Source organism: Phallusia mammillata, chromosome 1, assembly GCF_965637545.1.
Source record: "Phallusia mammillata chromosome 1, kaPhaMamm4.hap1.1, whole genome shotgun sequence".
Classification (NCBI taxonomy): domain Eukaryota; kingdom Metazoa; phylum Chordata; class Ascidiacea; order Phlebobranchia; family Ascidiidae; genus Phallusia; species Phallusia mammillata.
This window is the reverse complement of record NC_137252.1, coordinates 35,644,801-35,668,104: the sequence shown is the minus strand read 5'-3', so window position 1 is coordinate 35,668,104 and position 23,304 is coordinate 35,644,801. Positions and strand designations below refer to the sequence as shown.

General features: G+C 37.0%; 2 protein-coding genes and 1 long non-coding RNA gene across 4 annotated transcripts; 1 reads left to right on the top strand and 2 right to left on the bottom strand.

The window, feature by feature from the left end:
- Positions 1–1,388: 1,388 nt before the first annotated feature.
- LOC145220969 (uncharacterized) lies at positions 1,389–2,606 on the bottom strand. The gene is made up of 4 exons (XM_080087993.1): positions 2,510–2,606; positions 2,202–2,348; positions 1,813–1,893; positions 1,389–1,555 (listed from the first exon to the last, which is right to left on the bottom strand). The coding sequence occupies exons 1-4, from the start codon at positions 2,553–2,555 to the stop codon at positions 1,467–1,469; spliced, it is 363 nt and encodes a 120-aa protein (XP_079944119.1). The 5' UTR covers positions 2,556–2,606; the 3' UTR covers positions 1,389–1,466.
- A 2,948-nt stretch (positions 2,607–5,554) lies between these two features.
- On the bottom strand, positions 5,555–7,561 carry LOC145203797 (uncharacterized). The gene is made up of 3 exons (XR_013853398.1): positions 7,020–7,561; positions 6,461–6,541; positions 5,555–5,784 (listed from the first exon to the last, which is right to left on the bottom strand). It is a non-coding gene; the product is annotated as an uncharacterized LOC145203797 (long non-coding RNA).
- Positions 7,562–15,183: 7,622 nt separating this feature from the next.
- Positions 15,184–17,138, top strand: LOC145220985 (uncharacterized). 2 transcript variants are annotated; one of them, XM_080087994.1, is made up of 4 exons: positions 15,184–15,229; positions 15,649–15,792; positions 16,144–16,233; positions 16,973–17,138. In XM_080087994.1, exons 1-4 carry the CDS (start codon positions 15,184–15,186, stop codon positions 17,059–17,061), a joined length of 369 nt encoding a protein of 122 aa, XP_079944120.1. In that variant the 3' UTR covers positions 17,062–17,138. The 2 variants fall into 2 exon arrangements, 1 of the variants encoding a protein (XP_079944120.1); XR_013858504.1 differs by lacking the exons at positions 15,184–15,229; positions 15,649–15,792 and adding an exon at positions 16,684–16,728 and having other exon boundaries at positions 16,174–16,233; positions 16,973–17,026.
- The last annotated feature ends 6,166 nt before the right edge of the window (positions 17,139–23,304 follow it).

Sequence of the window (23,304 nt, the reverse complement as noted above, 5' to 3'; positions counted from 1 at the left end):
TTGGGTAGAGTATCCATGCCATTTTACCCAAACGAATTTGGGTAAAGAATTTTTTACCCAATAAAGTAGGGTAAAAACGTTTGGGTAACTTAAATTTGGGTATAAACCATTGGGCAACAAAACAGTTTACCCAAAATATTTGGGTATATTGCTGCTGTACCCAAAGTTCTCTCGCTCGATTTACCCAAATTGGTTTACAGTGCAGAGTTGTAAGTCGGGCTGGGTTTTTCGGGTTTGATTCGGGCCTGACTTTACTTTTTTGTGTCGAAACCAAATGTCTATTGTGTTTGTTGTCTTGGTCTTTCCTGATGCTTCAATGCATGGGCCTGTCAATCAAACTTTCGGGCCTAAACGGGCTTTTCAAAAACGATTCGGGTTCGGGCCGGGTTGGGTCCGGGTTCGGGCTTCAATTTCAGGTATGTTTATAACTCTGATGTGAACCTCGGTACGCTTTTGATTATTGCATACACTTCGGTTGTGTACATTTATGTATGAAATACTTAACAATTGGTATGGGGCATCAGTGTCCAAACTGGCAAAACGATTTCTTGGGAGACCACTACACTTATAAGAAGGCGATTGTTTGTCACAATTTTATATAGTCTTGTATGTGATGTCATAAACTGTGAAGTTATCTTTTCAAAACTGGCCTGAACGGTTGAAGGCCACCAGCCCGTGAGCATAACAGCAGATTGTGCACAACAAATGTGAAACGAAACGTGTTTTTCTGAAGAATGCAAATCAATATATCAACAGGATATTTGTTGACGGATTCGATCAAATATTTTTGAAGGAAATCGAGAATATATTCAGTGTACATCTAATCCAAATTGGAAGTAGGATTTGTCTTAAATTTGTCTTAAAATAACGGGTATGATCCCGGCTTCACACTTAGCCTCATTTGTGCCGAAATTTTACCAACCTTGCAACCTGGTTCGGTCCTTTCAAGAAAAAAAATCGGGTTTGGTTTGGTATATTTTGGGTTCGGGCAAACTTACAATCTAGGTCAGGGGTTCTTAACCAGGGGTACATGTACCCCTTGGGGGTACGAAGCACCAAAGCAGGGGGTACGACATGCAGTGTGAAATTATAGGCTATTTAGGCATATTTGTCAAAAATGCGTGACAACGTGACAAGTTACTTTGTTTTTTGTTTTTGACTGATTTAAATTGACTGATTGTTGGTGTGCTGTATATATTGTTGAACTTACAAGACTGTTTTGATGTATGCATTCAACACATTAGTTATAAATGCACTGATTTTAACTCCTATTAGTATAATTTTATTTACTTCCGTCGACCATTGTAAACAGGGGGTACGAGAAAATTTCATGAAAGCTCAAAGGGTACAGGCGCTAAAAAGGTTAAGAAACACTGATCTAGGTTATACGCAAAGCGCTTTATTCCAGGGCGTACATGTAAAAACAAATTGATTATGATACGATAAAAGTTGGGGACTTTGTTCGTTTAAAACTTTGTCGGTAAAAGTCCAGAAACAACTGCTCCAATCATAGTGAGGACACTTATCTTCAAGCTGTTTGAGCTGTTACAAGCCTCTGAAAACACAAATATATGATTAGGTATGTGTGAACATAACGTATCAGTTTAGTAACTTGATTTGAAGAAGCAAAAAATTAATGTTGTCAATTAGGGGTTTTACCTTGGTACTTCCCCTTTTATCCACTCAAATCTAACGCTGCATTATTACGTCAGCAATATTTGATTCGACATTATTTGTCACAATCACGTCACATTAAAAAAATATGATTTATTTCATGTTTAGTTAAATGCGAAACACATGTTTACAACTTACCTGTATTGCAGTAATATGTGCAGGTGTTACCGCTACAACCGTCTTTTCCTGTTCCACAACCACGCACTATGTTGGTTGTTCCTGTTTAACACAAATATGAATGTTCTTTTAGGCCTTTCAAACACAAAAAAAAACGTTGTTTGTTCGCACGCCTAAAACATTATTGAATTCAAACACATAACTGAACTAAGGTTACACTTTTTTATTGCTTTTAATGCAATATGTTTGTTACAAGGCTAAATAGATAGCTTAATGAAAGCTTTTTGTGACGACTTAAACTTAAAATGAAAAAAGTAACAAATATTATTCCTACTTGCAAAGATTTTTATGGTTTTATGCTAAAATGTTCAAAGCTTTTGAGCGAAACACATTGGTTTGGGTTGACTCACCTGATAGACCAGTAACCTTTTTGCTGCATGATTCAGTGCTGGAAGCGCACTCTTTCAGATACTTTGACGGAACCGGTGCAGTCTTGCATTCCACTGTGTTATTGGCAGCCTCGTTGTATGTACAGGAATAACATCTTATCGCATGACCTGAAAATACGATCTGTTTGTTTTAGATGCAACTAAGCTTAAGCTCCGTTGGAACAATGAAACTATGCAATCGAAGCTAATCGAACTTGCTTCAAACAACTACACATGCCAGTTTTTGGTTTCAAACAAGCGCAAAACAGGTTGGACACAAGCACACTTACCTCCCACAGACAAAACTGCGAGTAAGAGTAATATCTTGACATTCATTTTTATTTGTTACTAAAATCTTTAACAAAGCCTTTTAATAAATAACATTTTAATGTTAATCTGCTTGTTGAGCTAACTAACACTTATTAAATAAACTGTATGCTGCCATTTTAACTGACCCAGACGCACATTCTTTGTTGTTTCTGTTCTTACGTCGGCGCCGGCGACTGTTGCTACTAAGCGTTTTTTTACCGGTTTGCGCTGACAATACGGTTAAAAGCTGCAGCGTATTTCAATCTACTGTTTACGCCCTCCACCTTCGCATCTTAGCGTTCTGCTTCTGCGCAGCTGTTTCCGGCTTGGTGATTGTTTTAACTCAGGTTTGGCCAACCTTTGGAACTAGAAGCACTTAACCAACAAGTAATTAATGAAAAAATATAACTGCCAGATAACTTGAAATTTGTTGGGTTTTAATTCCTTTATTTTAGATTTGTAAACATATATATCAAGTTTATGTTGCTAAACACAAATTGACTCAACGAGTCGAGACAAATAAAGAAAGTTCCCATAACTGTGTGAACACAGGGGCGTGTAACCGTTTATCGCGATGCGCCACAATTCAACTTTATAATGATGTTGAGGGAGAGTCAACAGGGGTTTTCAACCTGCGTTTCGCGCAAGCCTGGTTCAGGCTTTGAGAAAAAAAAACATTTTTAGAAATTTCAAAAGACAGCATGGTATATACTTACAAAGATTATGAAATCAAGTATTTATGTTGGCATAGGCAAAACTACATATAATAGAATTTCGTTCCCTAAATCCTGAAACACTCTACACCCAACTATTTTATTCATTTTTTTTTTGACAAAATGCGTTGATTTGACGTTTTTCAAGTGGGTAAAGTGCCATCTCGTGCCTCACGTGCTGGCGCACATGCCCACGCGGAAATACTTGAAAAGCCGGTCCAAACTGGTTTAAACTGGTATAGGCCCAACGTCTCTTGCAGATCTTGTACAAAGGCTTTTCAAAGCGTAATACCAACTCAGCCGGTCACCAAGCATTCCCATTTGTGCATTTCGGTATATCACCTTCAAAAGACCTGACGTGCTACGATTTATATATGAGTGTGCCGTGAACGCTGGTCTGCAAAGCAAACGCATCACGGCTGATCCCAGTTGTGCATTTTGCTTATCATGACAAATTACCGAGATTTAATCCCAGTCATCTCCGGTTTGATGACTTCGTGTTTCTTTATTTCGACGAACACACGCCAAATACCACGTACTTAAGCGAGAAGACAGAGAAATAGATTTCAAGTAACATTCGCAATCATATGCAGTGAAATAAATTTTTTCTATAAATTTGTGTTTTTGCTTTGTGAGATCCGCAAATATTAAGAAATAATTATGAGTTTTTGTCATTTCATATTGTAAGGTCACATGTTATGGTGTCGAATACAACAATTTTGAAACCACTGCGGTGCACTAGTGTGTGTGGATGTGAAGGGGAGATTTATATTTTTGTGGTGAAACACATTTTGACGTGCAACTATCATTTGAAATGCACCATGGTAGTTACGAACCTTATTGTTACCAAAGTTATCAATTGTAATTATCAATTTTTAGGTGGCAAGCATTTTTTGTGGTTTATATCTAAAGTGCGCCGCAAACAAAAACATAGACAGTTTGACGCCACTTAAAATTTATGGGAAACACCGATGTAACGCAGTTTTACTTCTTACATTTAAACTCATATACTTTTTGTTCTTTGCAGATTCGACAAACCAACACTCACCAATGTACACAACTGGGAAGAAGATATTTTGAGAAATTTACAGAAAAATTAAAACTCACAAACTTTAACAACGCCTGCAAGGTTCGCCAAGTTCATCTCTTGCCACCTTTATTAGGTAAGCACACTGCACCCTGAACCCTTGATTTTCAATCGCGCTTCCAAGTTGACCAATCCAATTTAATAATTAGCATCTTATTGAGGACTATTCCAACTATAGGCAACTGGATGATTGTATGCAGAAAGTGTTCCCGAGCCGTGCAAATGCTACCGGGGGCCACATGCGGCTCGCTTGCCAGGGTTGCACCACCCTGTCCTTAAGCACATTCACATATGCCCATCTGGGAAATAATGGAGTCCTGTTTAAAACATCGTGTTCAACCAACACTATGTTTTGGTTGAAAAACAATCAACATAATTCGTGGTTGTGGAACAGGAGAAGATGGTTGTAGCGGCACCTATTACTGCAAAACAGGTGAGTGGCTAACACGTGTGTATCGTATTTAACTAAACATGAAATAAATCACGTGAGTTGCAAGTCGGGCCGGGCTTTTCGGGCCGGGTTCGGGCTTAGGTATTTGTGAGAAAACGGGCTTAAAACGGGCCTGACTTTACGTTCCGTGTCCGCCATTGTTTTTTAAACAAAATCACTCAGTTAAGTAACAATTCTCTGGCTTTGACCTAATGCCCACCCTCCTCTAAAACGTATTGTTTACCCCATTGTCAACGATGTTCATTGTGTTTGTTGTCTTCTCACTTTTTTTCTTTCTCATACTTTGCTGCAAGGTTTTCTTGAATAGGCCTGTCAATCAAAATTTCGGGCCTAAACGGGATTTGCAAAAACGTTTCGGGTTCGGGCCGGGTTCGGGCTCAGATTTCGGGCCCGCTTGCAACTCTGGTTTGAATGTGACGTGATTGTGACAATTAATGTCGAATCAAATATTGGTGGCGTAATAATGCAGCCCAGATTTCAGCCGATAAAGGGGGAAGTACCAAGGTAAAGCCCCAGATTGGCAACAACTTCTGTTGTTGCTTCAAATGAAGTTATTAAATATAACTCAAATTTGTTTTAGAGCTGGTACTTATTTAGCAATGCGGGTCGCATTTGGCTGGCAAAATACTACTTAGTGACTTCCAACAATTTGTTTTTACAACTGCGCATAAAAATTCTTATGTTTTTGTTTTAAATCTTTGGCGTCGTAATACGCTTGAATGTTGAACCCAAAGTTTCAAAATAACAAAACGCTTCAACATTTTTTTTACGTCGACATTTATTGGTTTTGTGCTAAATATAGTCAGGCACGCCATAAGTTATAGCAAAGCGATGTTTAAAAATAATAAAAACACGTCTAGAAATGCAACACATCGTTATACTGGAACATGGTATCAAGGTGGTGAACTTTGTCCGTTCAAAAGTTTGCCAGTAGAAACCCGGAAACGATTGCTCCAATCATAACGAGGATGCTTATCTTCACACTGTTTGAGCCGTTGCATCCATCTACAAAAACACAAAAACGGTTTGTTTAATGTAAGCATATCAGCGAATTCACATCGCCATGTTTAACATATGTTTTTTGTTAAACATGGCGACGTGAATTCGCTGATATGTTTACTTTAAATATGTTTACATTTAAACGCGCCAAAAGTGTTGATTTCAAGATATATTACTCGATTGTGTTAGTTTGTTTACTTGTGATGGTTTTATGAGTTTGTGTTTGGGAGAATTGATCGATTTTTTCACAGCAATTTTGCCTCAAAATACACTAAAGTTTCAGGTTTTGGCACAAATTTAACTGAAGATTATGAGATGCATATATTCATACTGGGATCAGCCCTGAAGCGTCGATGCAGACCAGCGATCGCGGCACACTCATCGATAAATCATAGTACGCCAGGCTCATTAAATGCGTTATACCGAATCAGCCGGTCCCCCAAGCATTCCCATATGGCAAAGCACAGGCAAGAAAAATCCAGCCTGTGGTGGGATTCGAACCCACTACAGAAGTCTTTCCGGGACCCTCGCTCTACCAACTGGACTGAGATCAGAATTTCACAGTTTGGCATATTGCAGTTCTGTTGCGTCATATATCGAGAATTCGTGGTAAGGCCACCAGCAACTTATATGAGTCACTTCACGTCGTTGGAGGTTAGCGAAACAAATGATATAGACTCACCAGTTTTGCACGAGTATGTGCAAGTGTTGCCAATACAACCGCTGACTGGAACTCCGCAACTACGTACTACAGTGGTAGAACCTGTGGATTAAAAAAATAAAGTCTGTGGTCGCTTAACAATTTAAATCTTCTGTGTTTAAAAATATTAGGATTGCACCCAAACGCTATGTAGCTTAACTCCTGTATATTTTTGATTTCTGGAACATTAAATTAGTTTTACACTGTTTATGTGACAAAGTCCAAGTTACCGTTTATAAAAACGCTATTTTAGAAGTTAACCACTGATAAACAGTTTAAATGTTGTCGAAACTTCAAAGTTGCACCGTTATTGCCTTCGATAAGGGTGAAATAATTTATTGTTTTTAGCTTAACTTCTGTATATTTCCGAAACGTTAAAATTAGTTTTAAACAGTTTTTGTGACAATCAAAGTCCAAGTTACGCTATATTGGAAAATTAACACTAATAAACAGTTAACGTGTTGATCAACAATTAGCCCTCGATCAAAGTAAAGCATTTCGCTTGCAAACATGCACAACACCTTCACACGGACTGTTTTACCTCCTATGTCAGTAACCGCTTTGCTGCATGAGCTTATAATAAATGGACAATCTATGAGATGCTTTGAAGGAACCGGTGCAGTGTGGCAGTCAGTTCCAGAGCTGAGAGCAGAGTTGTAGGTGCAGGAGTAGCACTTTATCGCATTGCCTAAAAAACGAAGGCGATAGGATTGTTGATGATAATAATAAGCAATGAAAGCTGGAACCGTTCTGCTACTAGCTGTTAAACCAGGGACGGGCAACTTCTCCAGTCGGCGGGCCTGATATGGAAAAATGAAGTACCTGGCGGGCCGGATTCCTGAATCGCTACATTAATCGCATATTTATCCAGTGATTTAAAACGGATTTTTGACCACCTAAACCAAATACATTCAAGAACATCACAAATACAATACAGTCCAAACAATCTAACTGATATAACATAAAACTATTCACCACAGTAAATTTAATTCTATACACCACAGACTAAGACACTGCTGAAACACTAACTAGGCTACACGTTTGGAAACAAGGAAACAAGGAAACCGTGAAAGCAGGCCACAAGGAAACCGTGAAAGCAGGCCACACACATGGTTGGCAGTTATGTCGTAACAATGGACGTATGGTGCAATGGTAACAACGGCGGGAAAGTGTTTTTGTTGTTGGGGAGCATGACTGTCCGTTACAACTATAATTTGACGCAGTAAGCAAGTAGCGGGGGATTGCGGCAGACTGTGGACGCGGACCACATTATCATGTAAGACCTGAAACTGTCTGCGGGCCGCTCAAAATCCCGTCGCGGGCCGGATCCGGTCCGCGGGCCGTATGTTGCCCGCCCCTGGTCTAGACCATGGGTCGGCAATCCCTAGAACACGTGCTAAGGTTGGCACAACAGATGGTTTTCATGGCACGCCAACCCATTTGCATGTTTATATTGAAGTATCAATTTAACCTCTTACACTGCTTGTTTATAGTTTTTATCATGTCTTTGTCTTAAATTCAGTCTCACATGCCCAAACACTCTGCTTTCTCTTTATTATTGATATCTGCTGGCACGAACCCTTATTATTTGGAAAAAACGTTGGCACGCAAAGCCATTACCACAAGGAAATAACAAGTAAATTGGCACACTTCGCCTAAAAGGTTGCCGAACCACTGGTCTAGACAAACTAACACCGCAGTTTTCCAAACTGCAATATTTATGCGCTCCATCCGAAACGCGGAAAACGAGCCATTAATCATCCATTTCTCCGATTGTTTCACACACGAGGAAGCAAATCACATTGTGTTCATTGGTACTTCAGTTTTGTAGCTGCTACTGTAAAACCCCTTGGTAATTTATTGCCTTATGTATATTGTTACATACCCAGAAGTGCTGGCTTAATTGGTTAAGTACGAAACCAATTAAATGATTGATGTTTCCTTATCGTTATTCCCTGTTTCACACAGCAATTACGGTATATGGACAAAACCTAAGGTTAGAGCGCATATATGCCACAAGATTAGTGTAAAATTTTATTCCACTACAAATCACACCGACGAATGCGTATTAAAGAATAGTGTAATATAAGCAAGTGCAACGAAATGATTGATGACAAGCTGCGGTCAGTGCACACTGTTTCGACCTATAAGGTCTCATCAGTGCAACTGGTGACGAGAGATCGGCCGCATTGGCTAGTGTAGAAATGATTGATGTTTCGGACTTTCTGTTCCTTATTTCTGTAAGTCAACCGCATTGCAACAACCAAACATTTACAAATTCTAAGATTATAAAAACCAAACGTTGCCACAACAGTGATGTAATAGTTTATTCCTGTACCAGTCATAACAGTCACACAGTCACACAGTCTAGTGCGCGTTAGAATCAGAATCGTAAGGAAGTCCTACTTTACCTGCCATCTTTCCAACAAAAACCCGAATGATTCATTTTTATGTTTAGTTTGCTTTCACATCCTAACGCCTTACCAGTATTGCAGATGTTCCATGGGCATTTGTGATAAAACAACGAAGGGCGTCAAAATTTTTTTCACGTTGCGACCACCTATTGGGAGTTTTTAGTACGAACGCGAACCTACTACTTTTGACATTGGATAAAGCCAGTCGTTTATAAGTATTTTTTGGTGACCCTGAATAAGGCTATTCTCGTGACCCTCCTACAAGTTTTTTTTTTATTTTCGGGTAAACGCAATGATTGTTGTCGACTAATAAAGAAAAATATAACAAGTTGACTTCATGTATAGGTGATGAACCTTGCCCGTTCAAAAGTTTTCCAGTAGAAACCCGGAAACGATTGCCCCAAACATAGCAAGGAGGCTTATCTTCACACTGTTTGCCAATACAAAACCATAATTAGGTGTGTGTAAACATAAAGTGTCAGTTTAGTAACTTGATTTGAAAAAAACAAAAACAAAATAAAACTGTTTCCTATCAGGTTTTTTTACTTTTACGACTCAAACCCGGCAGAGTTTAAACTTGCCAGGTTTTAGAAGACTCTATAATGATGTTGAGGGAGAAAGTCAATAAACTGCAGTGGTTTTCAACGTGCGTTTCGCGCAAGCCTGGTTCGGGCTTTTAAGAAAAAAAAAACATTATTAGAAATTCCAAAAGACAGCATGGTATACACTTACATAGATTATGAAATCAAGTATTTATGTTGGCATAGGCAAAACTACATATAATAGAATTTCGTTCCCTAAATCCTGAAACACTCTACAATGCAACTATTTTAATCATTTTTTTGACAAAATATGTTGATTTGACGTTAAAATTTCAAGTAGGAAAGGGGCCATCTCGCGCCTCACGTGCTGGCGCATATTCCCACGCGGAAATACTTACAAAGCCGGTCCAAGCTGGTTTAAACTGGTATAGGCCCAACGCCTCATGCAGATCTTGTACGCAAGGGCTGTTCAAAGCGTAATACCTACTCAGCCGGTCACCAAGCATTCCCATTCGTGCATTTCGGTATGGCACCTTCAAAAGACCTGGCGTACTACGATTTATATACGAGTGTGCCGTGAACGCTGGTCTGCAAAGCAAACGCATCACGGCTGATCCCAGTTGTGCATTTTGCTTATCATGACAAATTACCGAGATTTAATCCCAGTCATCTCCGGTTTGATGACTTCGTGTTTCTTTATTTCGACGAACACACGCCAAATACCACGTACTTAAGCGAGAAGACAGAGAAATAGATTTCAAGTAACATTCGCAATCATATGCAGTGAAATAATTTTTTTCTATAAATTTGTGTTTTTGCTTTGTGAGATCCGCAAATATTAAGAAATAATTATGAGTTTTTGTCAGCAAAAATATAGTCGTTAGACAAACAAATGTAGTTATTTACAGAATCTTGGTTATAACAATACGTTGCATTCACTGCTTTCAGAGCATTTTTAAAGCTTTGCCAGCAAATGCCGGGGAACGATTGCTCCAAGCATAGCGAGGATGCCTATCTTCACACTGTTTGAGCTGTTGCAACCATCTGCAAAACACGATCGTAGATTGAGTTATTGTGTTACAATAAAACTGCTGGATGAGCAATACTCGGTTATACATTATGCCTGGCAGCAATAGCCTATTTCATATTATACTTACATTAACCCAATCGTTTTTGTGTGTTTGCAGACGGATGCAACAGCTCAAACAGTGTGAAGATAGGCATTCTCGCAATGATTGGAGCAATCGTTTCCGGGCTTCTAGTAGCAAACTTTTGAACGGTCAAGGTCTACCACCTATACATTACATCAACCTGTTAAATTTTTAAAATATTACTTTTTACCCAAAACATCCTGTTAAGAGGGTCACAAGAATAGTCTGATTTAGTATCGCATAAAAATACTAAAAAACGACTGATTTTTTCTTATGTTTCAAGTTTAACAGTTGGCTTCCTTTAAAAAAGGCAGACACGCTTTTCACGAATTGACGTTTGATCGTAAATATATACGTGGCACAATCTGGTTGGTTCTTATATGTTTAAAGTTTTGCGATAAATCAGAAAATCCTAAAATGTGGGTATTTGTATTGCGCCTTTTCTTTGTTCTGCTGCAATAACGGGCTGTCAGTACCCAATTAAAACTTTTTTGGGGAAATTTGGTTCTGGCTTTAAACTAGGATTTGCTTACAATTCTGATATTGAACGCGCATTGGACTATATGACTGTGACCCGTACAAGCAATTACGTCGCGGTTGTGGCAACGTTTGGTTTCCATAATCTTATAACTTATATGTTGTTGTTGTTGTTGTCGTACGAATGAGGAAAGGAAACGAGGAACAGAGATTGTGAAACATCAAATATTTAAATGCGCTTACTTATTACTTTATTCATTAATTTGTATTCGACTGCGTAATTTGTTGTGAAATTTTACATTAATCTTGTGACAATATACGCGCTCTAACTTTGGATTTTGTCCATATATGGATGTTGCGTTTGATCGAGGAGCAAGGAATAGCATCAATCGTTTAATTGCTTTCGTACCTTATTTTTTAGATGCATTCGACTGAGTGATTTGTACAATGGGATAAATTTTTACATCAATCTTGTGCAAATGTATTCGCTCTAATCTTAGATTTTGTCCATATATGGTTGCTGCGCTACGATAGAGAAACATAAATAAGGAACCGAAATAACGTAAATTATTTAATTGTGCGTACTTATACCCCATTCTTTAAGATGCATTTGACAGTGTGATTTATAGTGAAATAAAATTTTACATTGATCCTGTGCCATTAAACGCGCTCTAACTTTGGATTTTGTCCATATATGGTTGTTGTGTTTGATCGAGGAGTAAGGAATAGCGATAAAGAAAAATCAATCATTTATTTGGTTTCGTACCTTACAATTAAGCCAGCACTTCTGGTTATGCTATAAAAGACGCAAATCAATAAATTACCACGCAGTTCGACAGTAGCAGCTACGAAAATAATTACCAATAAACACAATGTGTTTCGCTTTTTCGTATGGGAAACCATCGGAAGAGTTGATAATTAATGATTCCAAACGTTTTTCGCGTTTCGGATTGTTAGAGCGCTTAAATATTGTTGTTTGGAAAACTGCAGTGTTAGTTCGTCTAATACAGGGGTCGGCAACCTTTTAGGCGACGCGTGCCAAAGTTTGACAGTTTTTTTACAATGAGCTACGCTGCTTGTTAATGCATCAAAACCTTTGAACTTAATTCATATTCTGCGCCTAAAATGTGTTTTTAATTTACTTTTTGCATTGTTTTAATTTGTAGGTTACCTAAAATAACAGTTGTGAAATTCCGATAATAATGAATTGCAAAATCCTTCTAATCTTTGCAGCTTTGTTTGTTGGAGGTAAGTTGGCGTTTTTCATGAAACAGTGTTTCAAAAAATTAAAATTTAACGTAGAAAAATATTTGCATTTAAAAATCTTGACTTGTACAAAGAATCTATATCTTGTCACCAGCTGCACTGATGAGACCTTGTATCTTATATTTGTGTTTTATTTCAGGCAATGCTATCAAGTGCTACAGTTGCAGCTCTCTTATTCGTGGGCAATCAGACTGCGAAAACTCACCGGTTAAAACGTGTTTATCATCAAAACTCGTCGTAACCCCAAACAACTAGATTTTCGTTTGCGCGCTTCCCAATTCCGTGTATATTTTATGCTTCATATAACCCACAACTATCAAAATTAGAAAAATTTTAATGCAAAGTTTCAGATGTTGTGTTGTACCACATTGGAATACTTCATTTTTTACCCTTCACTTTATTACACAGGCTCAACCACAACAGCTCGTAGTTGTGGAGTGGGAGCAGTAATGCCTGATGGTTGTGTGGCAGGAGTATGCACTTCGTCGTGTAAAACCGGTGAGTTGTTCCTAAATGTCCTCCAAAGTCACGTGCATGCTCTTATGGGTCAAAACGGAAATTAGCTCACTTGTCTCATATTGGACTTTTCTTTGTAACATATCAAACTCACAGTAATGAAATCTCACATTAACCAATTCTTTACGTGTGTGTTTGTAGATGGTTGCAACAGCTCAAACAGTGTGAAGATAAGCTTCATTGCTATGATTGGAGCAATCGTTTCTGGGTTTCTGCTGGCAAACTTTTGAAGAAAGAATACAACATCTTTAAACTCCTAACACTATATTACAACTTATTTACAACACAATTGAATTTTAATTTCTAACTTTTTCTGCTAAATAAAAATCAAATACTGTACAGCATCTATAAATTATGTCACTGTATTAAAACTTATTTGTTTCTTTTGTTTCTTTGATGATAATGTGTCCTTTCTAGTTTGAACATGTTTGATTTATTCTGATTAACATCACCAACCAAGAAACACGAAAATAATCGAAATGTGTCTTGTTTACTAACAAATGTACTTAAACCCTACTTTTCTGTTTCACAACAAATATTAAAACGCGTGTTCACCTAATAAACGGATTATGGCCTATTTGAGCTTTGTAAGCGTTCATTTCGTCAAACTGGAATTAGTTGGGTTGAAACTTAATGTTTGATCATGATGGGTTGTAGTCAACATAAATTATACAAGTTAAAATTGTGATCTCAATTAAATACTAAAATAAACTGGTGAGGTTTTATCACCACAATAGTAAAGAAAACATCTCAATATATGGGTTGTCGCCGTCAGGCATAATATCGAATTGATAGAGCTCTTCCGGCAATTGCATTTATATCCCGACGTTTCGACATCCTACACAAAGATTAGAGGCCCAACCATCCGTTATCGCTCAGAGGTTTCGTTGCATTGTGACGTGCTTCCGTTAAAGTGTTTTTTCTATTGTTTATAGTGCACTGTACTAGTCGCATTCAATGTTATTTTTTTCCCTGGTGAAGGCGACTTGTATAGGACGTCGAAACGTCAGAGTAAAAATAGAATTGCCAGAAGAGCTCTACAAACTTGAAATGGCAAAATCCTTTGCTTACCCTGCACTGTACCACGCACATTAAGTGTTATTTTTTTCCCTGATGAAGGCGACCTGTATGGGACGCCGAAACGTCAGAGTAAAATACAATTGTTAGTACAGCTCTATAAAGTTGGTAGCGACTTGATTGCCAAAAAAAAACATCATCAAACAGGAAACAGCTGATGGGTTTAAATAAAACCGGGTTTGATTCAACCTGACTTCACATTCACCCACATTTGTCACAATGCCACCTTTGATTAAAAAAATGTTTTGAGTTGAGTTTCGGACTTCAGGTTTTGTTACAAATTTTACTCCCGTTTGGTTTCTCATCCGCACACAGCTGAGTCTTTAACAAAAGGTGACGTTTACACAACAAGTGGTTTGTTGATAGTTAATGGTAAAGTAGTCAAATGATTGACGTTTCCTCAGAGCTTGCTCCCTTTTGCTTAACAACACCACTACATTCAAACATAAACTATTTTTTGAGATACGATGCAAAGAATATTACACAGTCGAAAAAGTGTATCCCATAGGGTTGTAAGGAAACGGCCTGGGTTTCTAACCCAAAATTGGTCTCTAACCCAAAAGCGATTCGATACAAACAGTTCGGCCATATTGGCCACTAACTTATATGTCAGAAACAACATTAATATATGCTTCCATATAACTTCAACAAAATATTATGTTCACACAGACCTAATTTTAGTTTTGTTTTTGCAGATCTCTAGCTCAAACAGTAAAGTGCAGTGGATTTTGCTTCCTTGTGTGGGAAACAATATGGGTTTGGGGAAATTTCCTAAACGAAATGGTAATTAGCAAGGAGCTAGTAGAAGCAACTGAAGTTGAATACCACATTGGGTTTTGCTTCCTTGTTTGTAACAATAAGGGTGTCATATAATTTCATAATCGAAAAAGAATACGAAAGTTCCTGGTAATTCTATGGGGTTTTGGAGTTAAGGGAATTTACGTTCGTTTTCTGGGTACGGTTTTTGAAGTCTTTAAATATTGCAGTTTGGAAAAATGTTGATTTAGTTGGTCATAGACTGGGCTTTAGATGGTCATAGACTGGGCTTTAGTTGGTCATAGACTGGGATTTACAACGAGCAACATTTCTGAGTAGTTTCATGATAGTTTGACATTTTTTGGTAATGATCTACGCTGCTTGTTAATGCATCAAAACATTTGAAGCTAATTCATATTCTGCGTTGAAATCTGTTTTTAATTTACTTTTTGCATTGTTTTAAATTGTAGGTTACCTAAAATAACAGTTGTGAAATTCCGATAATAATGAATTGCAAAATCATTCTAATCTTTGCAGCTTTGTTTGTCGGAGGTAAGATGGCGTTTTTCATGAAACAGTGTCTCAAAAAATTAAAATTTAATGTAAAAAAATAATTGCATTTTCAAATCTTGACTTGTACAAAAAATGTTTCGTTGATTTGAAAAGGTTTTTAAACAAAAACGAATGTTAACTAAATATCACTAATAATCGAAAGTAAACAGTTTTATAATAATATATCGACACTGAGCCTAATTCACTTTAGTTCCAAATCAGTTGCTTGGCCATTGTGAGCCAGTTTACTCTGTGGTGTATGCCCAGTTGTGGCATCGCGCAGAATAGGTGCAGCATGGCATTATAGCTTGTCACTTCCTACAAACTAGAGTGAAAGGCTACCCTACCAAATACGGCCTATCTCTTGTCACCAGCTGCACTGATAAGACCTTATATCTTATATTTGTGGTTTATTTCAGGCAATGCTATCAAGTGCTACGTTTGCAGCGCTCTCTTGGGTGGAGAATCAGACTGCGATAACACACCGGTTCCTGACAAATATCTCCAAGATTGTAGCAGCCTCACCAGCAATTATTGTGATAAATTAGTCACAACAATTTCGGGTGTGTACACAAAGTTTGTTTTTACTTATTTTAGTTTTTTAAGCTCCCAAATACAAAAACTCTAAATGAGTTTTCTGCAGATCTATACGAAATAATATTTGATGTTAGTGGTTATAAATTGATCCACCTTGACATGCTGTTGTGCGATTTTAAACATGTTTATCATCAAAACTCGTTGTTAACCTAAAACAACTAGATTTTCGTTTGCGCGCTTCCCAATTCCGTATATATTTTATGCTTCATATAATCAACAACTATCACAAATTAAGAACAATTTTAATACAAAGTTTCAGATGTTGTATTGCGCCACATTGGACTACTACATTTTTTACCCTTCACTTTATTACACAGGCTCAACCACAACAGCTCGTAGTTGTGGAGTGGGAGGAGCAATAACTGATGGTTGTGTGTTAGGAGTATGCACTTCTTCGTGTAAAACCGGTGAGTTGATATGAAATGTCTTCCACAATCACGTTGTGTTGGTAAAAAAACTGACCACGCATGCAGTTACATAACTCAACGTTTAATGGCAAGCAGCGTAAATTCGTACACAATTTGGGAATAGCATATGTTTTCATAAAAGCGCAAAGAACTTCATAGTCAAAAACCAACTTATTAAATACGTAAAGTAGATTATATTAAGCAAGCTTCTTGGAAACAGACATTAGACAGGTTAGCTAGTTTAGTCACCTTACAGCACTCTACGTTGTTGTACGCTGTAAAGCCTACACTTGCCAATACGGCCTATATCTCTTGTCACCAGCTGCACTAATGTGGTCTCATGGGTCGAAACGGTCTGTAGCTCAGCCTACTTATCTCATATTGGACTGTTTTTACTAACATATCAAACTAACAGTAATCAAAACTCACATTAACATTTCGTGTTTGCAGATGGATGCAATGGCCAAACCAGTGTGAAGACACAAAGTCCAACAGGTATTGCCAATAGGGCTGTAACAAAACGGCCTGAAACAGCAACTTTAACCCGAAAGTGCACAAGAAAACTCAATTGTCGATACAGGATTAGAACCCACAACCTTGTGAACACGAAGCCGTTAAATACAAAGAGTTCGGCCGTCTTGTCCACTATATGTCAAAAATAACATGACAATATATGTTTCCATATAACTTCGATAAAACATTATGTTCACACAGACCTAATATAGTTTTGTTTTTGTAGATCTCCACAACAACTCAAACAGTGTGAAGATAAGCATCCTCGCTATGATTGGAGCAATAGTTTTCGGGTTTTTACTGGCAAACTATTAAAGCAACGAATACAGCATCTATAAACACCTCACTATATTACAACTTATTTACAACACAACTGACTTTTAATTTTTGACTTTTTCAGCTAATTTTTTCAAATACAGCATTTATAAATTATGTCACTGTATTAAAACTTATTTGTTTCTTTTGTTTCTTTGATGATAATGTCTCCTTTCTAATTTGAAAAAAAACGCACATGCTTGATTTATTCTGATTAACATCACCAACCAAGAAACACGAAAATAATCGAAATATGTCTTGTTTACGATATCAGATGTACTTAGACCTACTTTTCTGTTTTGCCACAAATATTTAATCGCTTATTCACCTAATAAACGGATTTTGACTGATATAGCTTTGTATAAGCGGTCATTTCGTCAAACTGATATCATTTGCACTGAAACTTGTTTGTTCATGTTGGGAAACTTGTTTTATTCAAGTTAAGAATGTGATCTCAATTAAATGCTGAGTGAAACCGATGAGGTATTATCACCACAATAGTAAAGAAAACATCTTAATATATGAGTTGTCGCTTTCAGGCGTAATATCGATTTTATAGAGCTCTTCCGGCCATTGTATTTTAATCCCGACGTTTCGAATTCCTACACAAAGATTAGTGGCCCAACCATCCGTTATCGCGCAGTGGTTTCGTTGCATTGTGGCGTGCTTCCGTTAAAGCATTTTTTCTATTGTTTATAGTGCACTGTTCTAGTCGCATTCAATGTTATTTACCCTGATGAAGGCGACCTGTATAGGACGTCGAAATGTCAGAGTAAAAATACAATTGCCAGAAGAGCTCTACAAACTTGAAATGGCAAAATCCTTTGCTTACCCTGCACTGTACCACGCACATTAAGTGTTATTTTTTTCCCTGGTGAAGGCGACCTGTATAGGACGTCGAAACGTCGGTATAAAATACAATTGTTAGTACAGCTCTATAAAGCTGATAGCGACTTGATTACAAAAAACCATCATCAAGCAGGAAACAGCTGATGGGTTTAAATAAAACCGGGTTTGATTCAACCTGACTTCACATTCACCCACATTTGTCACAATGCCACCTTTGATTAAAAAAATGTTTTGAGTTGAGTTTCGGACTTCAGGTTTTGTTACAAATTTTACTCCCGTTTGGTTTCTCATCCGCACACAGCTGAGTCTTTAACAAAAGGTGACGTTTACACAACAAGTGGTTTGTTGATAGTTAATGGTAAAGTAGTCAAATGATTGACGTTTCCTCAGAGCTTGCTCCCTTTTGCTTAACAACACCACTACATTCAAACATAAACTATTTTTTGAGATACGATGCAAAGAATATTACACAGTCGAAAAAGTGTATCCCATAGGGTTGTAAGGAAACGGCCTGGGTTTCTAACCCAAAATTGGTCTCTAACCCAAAAGCGATTCGATACAAACAGTTCGGCCATATTGGCCACTAACTTATATGTCAGAAACAACATTAATATATGCTTCCATATAACTTCAACAAAATATTATGTTCACACAGACCTAATTTTAGTTTTGTTTTTGCAGATCTCTAGCTCAAACAGTAAAGTGCAGTGGATTTTGCTTCCTTGTGTGGGAAACAATATGGGTTTGGGGAAATTTCCTAAACGAAATGGTAATTAGCAAGGAGCTAGTAGAAGCAACTGAAGTTGAATACCACATTGGGTTTTGCTTCCTTGTTTGTAACAATAAGGGTGTCATATAATTTCATAATCGAAAAAGAATACGAAAGTTCCTGGTAATTCAATTGGGTTTTGGAGTTAAGGGAATTTACGTTCGTTTTCTGGGTACGGTTTTTGAAGTCTTTAAATATTGCAGTTTGGAAAAATGTTGATTTAGTTGGTCATAGACTGGGCTTTAGATGGTCATAGACTGGGCTTTAGTTGGTCATAGACTGGGATTTACAACGAGCAACATTTCTGAGTAGTTTCATGATAGTTTGACATTTTTTGGTAATGATCTACGCTGCTTGTTAATGCATCAAAACATTTGAAGCTAATTCATATTCTGCGTTGAAATCTGTTTTTAATTTACTTTTTGCATTGTTTTAAATTGTAGGTTACCTAAAATAACAGTTGTGAAATTCCGATAATAATGAATTGCAAAATCATTCTAATCTTTGCAGCTTTGTTTGTGGGAGGTAAGATGGCGTTTTGCATGAAACAGTGTTTCAAAAAATTAAAATTTAATGTAAAAAAATAATTGCATTTAAAAATCTTGACGTGTACAAAAAATGTTTCGTTGATTTGAAAAGGTTTTTAAACAAAAACGAATGTTAACTAAATATCACTAATAATCGAAAGTAAACAGTTTTATAATAATATATTGTCACTGAGCCTAATTCACTTTAGTTCCAAATCAGTTGCTTGGCCATTGTGAGCCAGTTTACTCTGTGGTGTATGCCCAGTTGTGGCATCGAACAGAATAGGTGCAGCATGGCATTATAGCTTGTCACTTCCTACAAACTAGAGTGAAAGGCTACCCTACCAAATACGGCATATCTCTTGTCACCAGCTGCACTGATGAGACCTTATATCTTATATTTGTGGTTTATTTCAGGCAATGCTATCAAGTGCTACGTTTGCAGCGCTGTCTTGGGTGGAGAATCAGACTGCGATAACACACCGGTTCCTGACAAATATCTCCAAGATTGTAGCAGCCTCACCAGCAATTATTGTGATAAATTAGTCACAACAATTTCGGGTGTGTACACAAAGTTTGTTTTTACTTATTTTGGTTTTTTAAGCTCCCAAATACAAAAACTCTAAAATGAGTTTTATGCAGATCTATACGAAATAATATTTGATGTTAGTGGTTATAAATTGATCCACCTTGACATGCTGTTGTGCGATTTTAAACATGTTTATCATCAAAACCCGTTATTAACCCAAAACAACTAGATTTTCGTTTGCGCGCTTCCCAATTCCGTGTATATTTTATGCTTCATATAATCAACAACTATCACAAATTAAGAACAATTTTAATACAAAGTTTCAGATGTTGTATTGCGCCACATTGGACTACTACATTTTTTACCCTTCACTTTATTACACAGGCTCAACCACAACAGCTCGTAGTTGTGGAGTGGGAGGAGCAATAACTGTTGTTGGTTGTGTGTTAGGAGTATGCACTTCTTCGTGTAAAACCGGTGAGTTGATATGAAATGTCTTCCACAATCACGTTGTGTTGGTAAAAAAACTGACCACGCATGCAGTTACATAACTCAACGTTTAATGACAAGCAGCGTAAATTCGTACACAATTTGGGAATAGCATATGTTTTCATAAAAGCGCAAAGAACTTTATAGTCAAAAACCAACTTATTAAATACGTAAAGTAGATTATATTAAAGCAAGCTTCTTGGAAACAGACGTTAGACAGGTTAGCTAGTTTAGTCACCTTACAGCACTCTACGTTGTTGTACGCTGTAAAGCCTACACTTGCCAATACGGCCTATATCTCTTGTCACCAGCTGCACTAATGTGGTCTCATGGGTCGAAACGGTCTGTAGCTCAGCCTACTTATCTCATATTGGACTGTTTTTACTAACATATCAAACTAACAGTAATCAAAACTCACATTAACATTTCGTGTTTGCAGATGGATGCAATGGCCAAACCAGTGTGAAGACACAAAGTCCAACAGGTATTGCCAATAGGGCTGTAACAAAACGGCCTGAAACAGCAACTTTAACCCGTAAGTGCACAAGAAAACCCAACTGTCGATATAGGAATAGAAACCTTGTGAACACAAAGCCGTTAAATACAAACAGTTCGGCCATCTTGGCCACTATATGTCAAAAATAACATGACAATATATGTTTCCATATAACTTCGATAAAACATTATGTTCACACAGACCTAATTATAGTTTTGTTTTTGTAGATCTCCACAACAACTTAAACAGTGTGAAGATAAGCATCCTCGCTATGATTGGAGCAATCGTTTCCGGGTTTCTGCTGGCAAACTATTAAAGCAACGAAAACAGCATCTATAAACACCTCACTATATTACAACTTATTTACAACACAATTGACTTTTAATTTCTAACTTTTTCAGCTAAATTTTTCAAATACAGCATCTATTAATTATGTTACTGTATTAAAACTTATTTGTTTTTTTGATGATAATGTCTCTTTTCCAATTTAAATAAAACGAACAAACTTGATTTTATTCTGATTAACATCACCAACCAAGAAACACGAAAATAATCTAAATATGTCTTGTTTACGATAACAGATGCACTTGAAACCTACTTTTCCGTTTTGCCACCACTATTTAATCGCGTGTTCGCCTAATAAACGGATTTTGACTTATTTGGGCTTTGTAAGCGTTCATTTCGTCAAACCGGAGTCATTTGGACTGAAACCTAATGTTTGATCATGTTGGGTTTTGGTCAACATAAATTTTACAAGTTACGAATGTGATCTAAATTAAATGCCAAATTAAACTGATGATGTATTATCACCACAATAGTAAAGAAAACATCTCAATATAAATTATGAGTTGTCGCCGTCAGGCATAATATCAACTTTTGGCAACTGTATTTTTATCCCGACGTTTCGACGTCCAATACAAAGATTAGTGGCCCAACCATTTGTTTTCGCACAGAGGTTTCGTTGAATTGTAACGTGTTTCCGTATTTTTCCCATTGTTTATCGTGCACTGTACTAGTCGCGTTCAGTGTTATTTACCCTAATGAAGGCGACCTGTATAGGACGTCGAAACGCTGGAATAAAAATACATTTGCCAGAATAACTCTATAAATTTGATAGCAAATTAATTACAACTAATTGATTCATCAAGCAGGAAACAGCTGATGAGTTTAAATAAAAGGGGTTTGATTAAACCTGATTTCACATTCGGTCACATTTGTAATAATGTCACCTTGGATTAACAAAATGTTTTGAGTCGAGTTTCGGACTTCAGGTTTTGTTTCCAATTTTACGCCCGTTTGATCAGTTTCTCATCCGCTCACAGCTAAATCTTCAACAAAACGTGACATTTGCACAACAGGTGGTTTGTTGATAGTCAAAGTTAAAGTAGTCAAATGATTGACGTTTCCTCAGGGCTTGTTCCCTGCTGCTTAACAGCATCACTACATTCAAACATAAACTATTTCTTGAGATACGATGCAAAGAATATTACACAGTCGAAAAAGTGTTTCCAAAAGGGTTGTAAGAAAACGGCCTGGGATTCTAACCCAAAATTGGGATTCTAACCCAAAATTGGGATTCTAACCCAAAATTGGGACTCTAACCCAAAATTGGGATTCTAACCCAAAATTGGGACTCTAACCCAAAATTGGAACTCTAACCCAAAAGCGGTTGGATACAAACAGTTCGGCCATCTTGACCACTAACTCATATGTCAAAAACACCATTAATATATGTTTCCATATAATTTCTACAAAATATTATTTTTACACAGACCTAATTATAGTTTTGTTGTTGCAGATCTCTAGCTCAAACAGTAAAGTACAATGGGTTTTGCTTCCTTGTGTGGGAAACAATATGGGTTTTGGGAAATATCCTAAACGAAATCCCAAATGCAAGGAGGTTAATAGTAGAAGCAACTGAAATTGAATACCACAGTGGGTTTTGCTTCCTTGTTTATAACAATGTGGGTCTTAGAAAATTTCCTAAACGAAAAAGTATACGAAAGTTCCTGGTAATTCCATTGGGTTTTGGAGTTAAGGGAATTTACGTTCGTTTTCCGGGTAACGGTTTTTGAATTTTTTAAATATTGCAGTTTGGAAAAATGTTGCTTTAGTTGGTCATAGACTGGGCGTTAACAACAAGCAACATTTCTGCTTAGTTTTGTGATAGTTTGACAGTTTTTTTACAATGAGCTACGCTGCTTGTTAATGCATCAAAAGATTTGAACTTTATTCATATTCTGCGCCTAAAATGTTTTTTTGATTTACTTTTTGCATTGTTTTAATTTGTAGGTTACCTAAAATGACAGTTGTGAAATTCCGATAAAAATGAATAAAATGAATTGCAAAATCCTTCTAATCTTTGCAGCATTGTTTGTGGGAGGTAAGATGGCGTTTTGCATGAAACAGTGTTTCAAAAAATTAAAATTTAATGTAAAAAAATAATTGCATTTTCAAATCTTGTACAAAAAATGTTTCGTTGATTTGAAAAGGTTTGCGAACAAAAAAGAATGTAAGCTAAATATCCTTAATAATTGGAAGTAAACAGTTTTATATTGATATATTGTCACTCTGCCGACTTCAC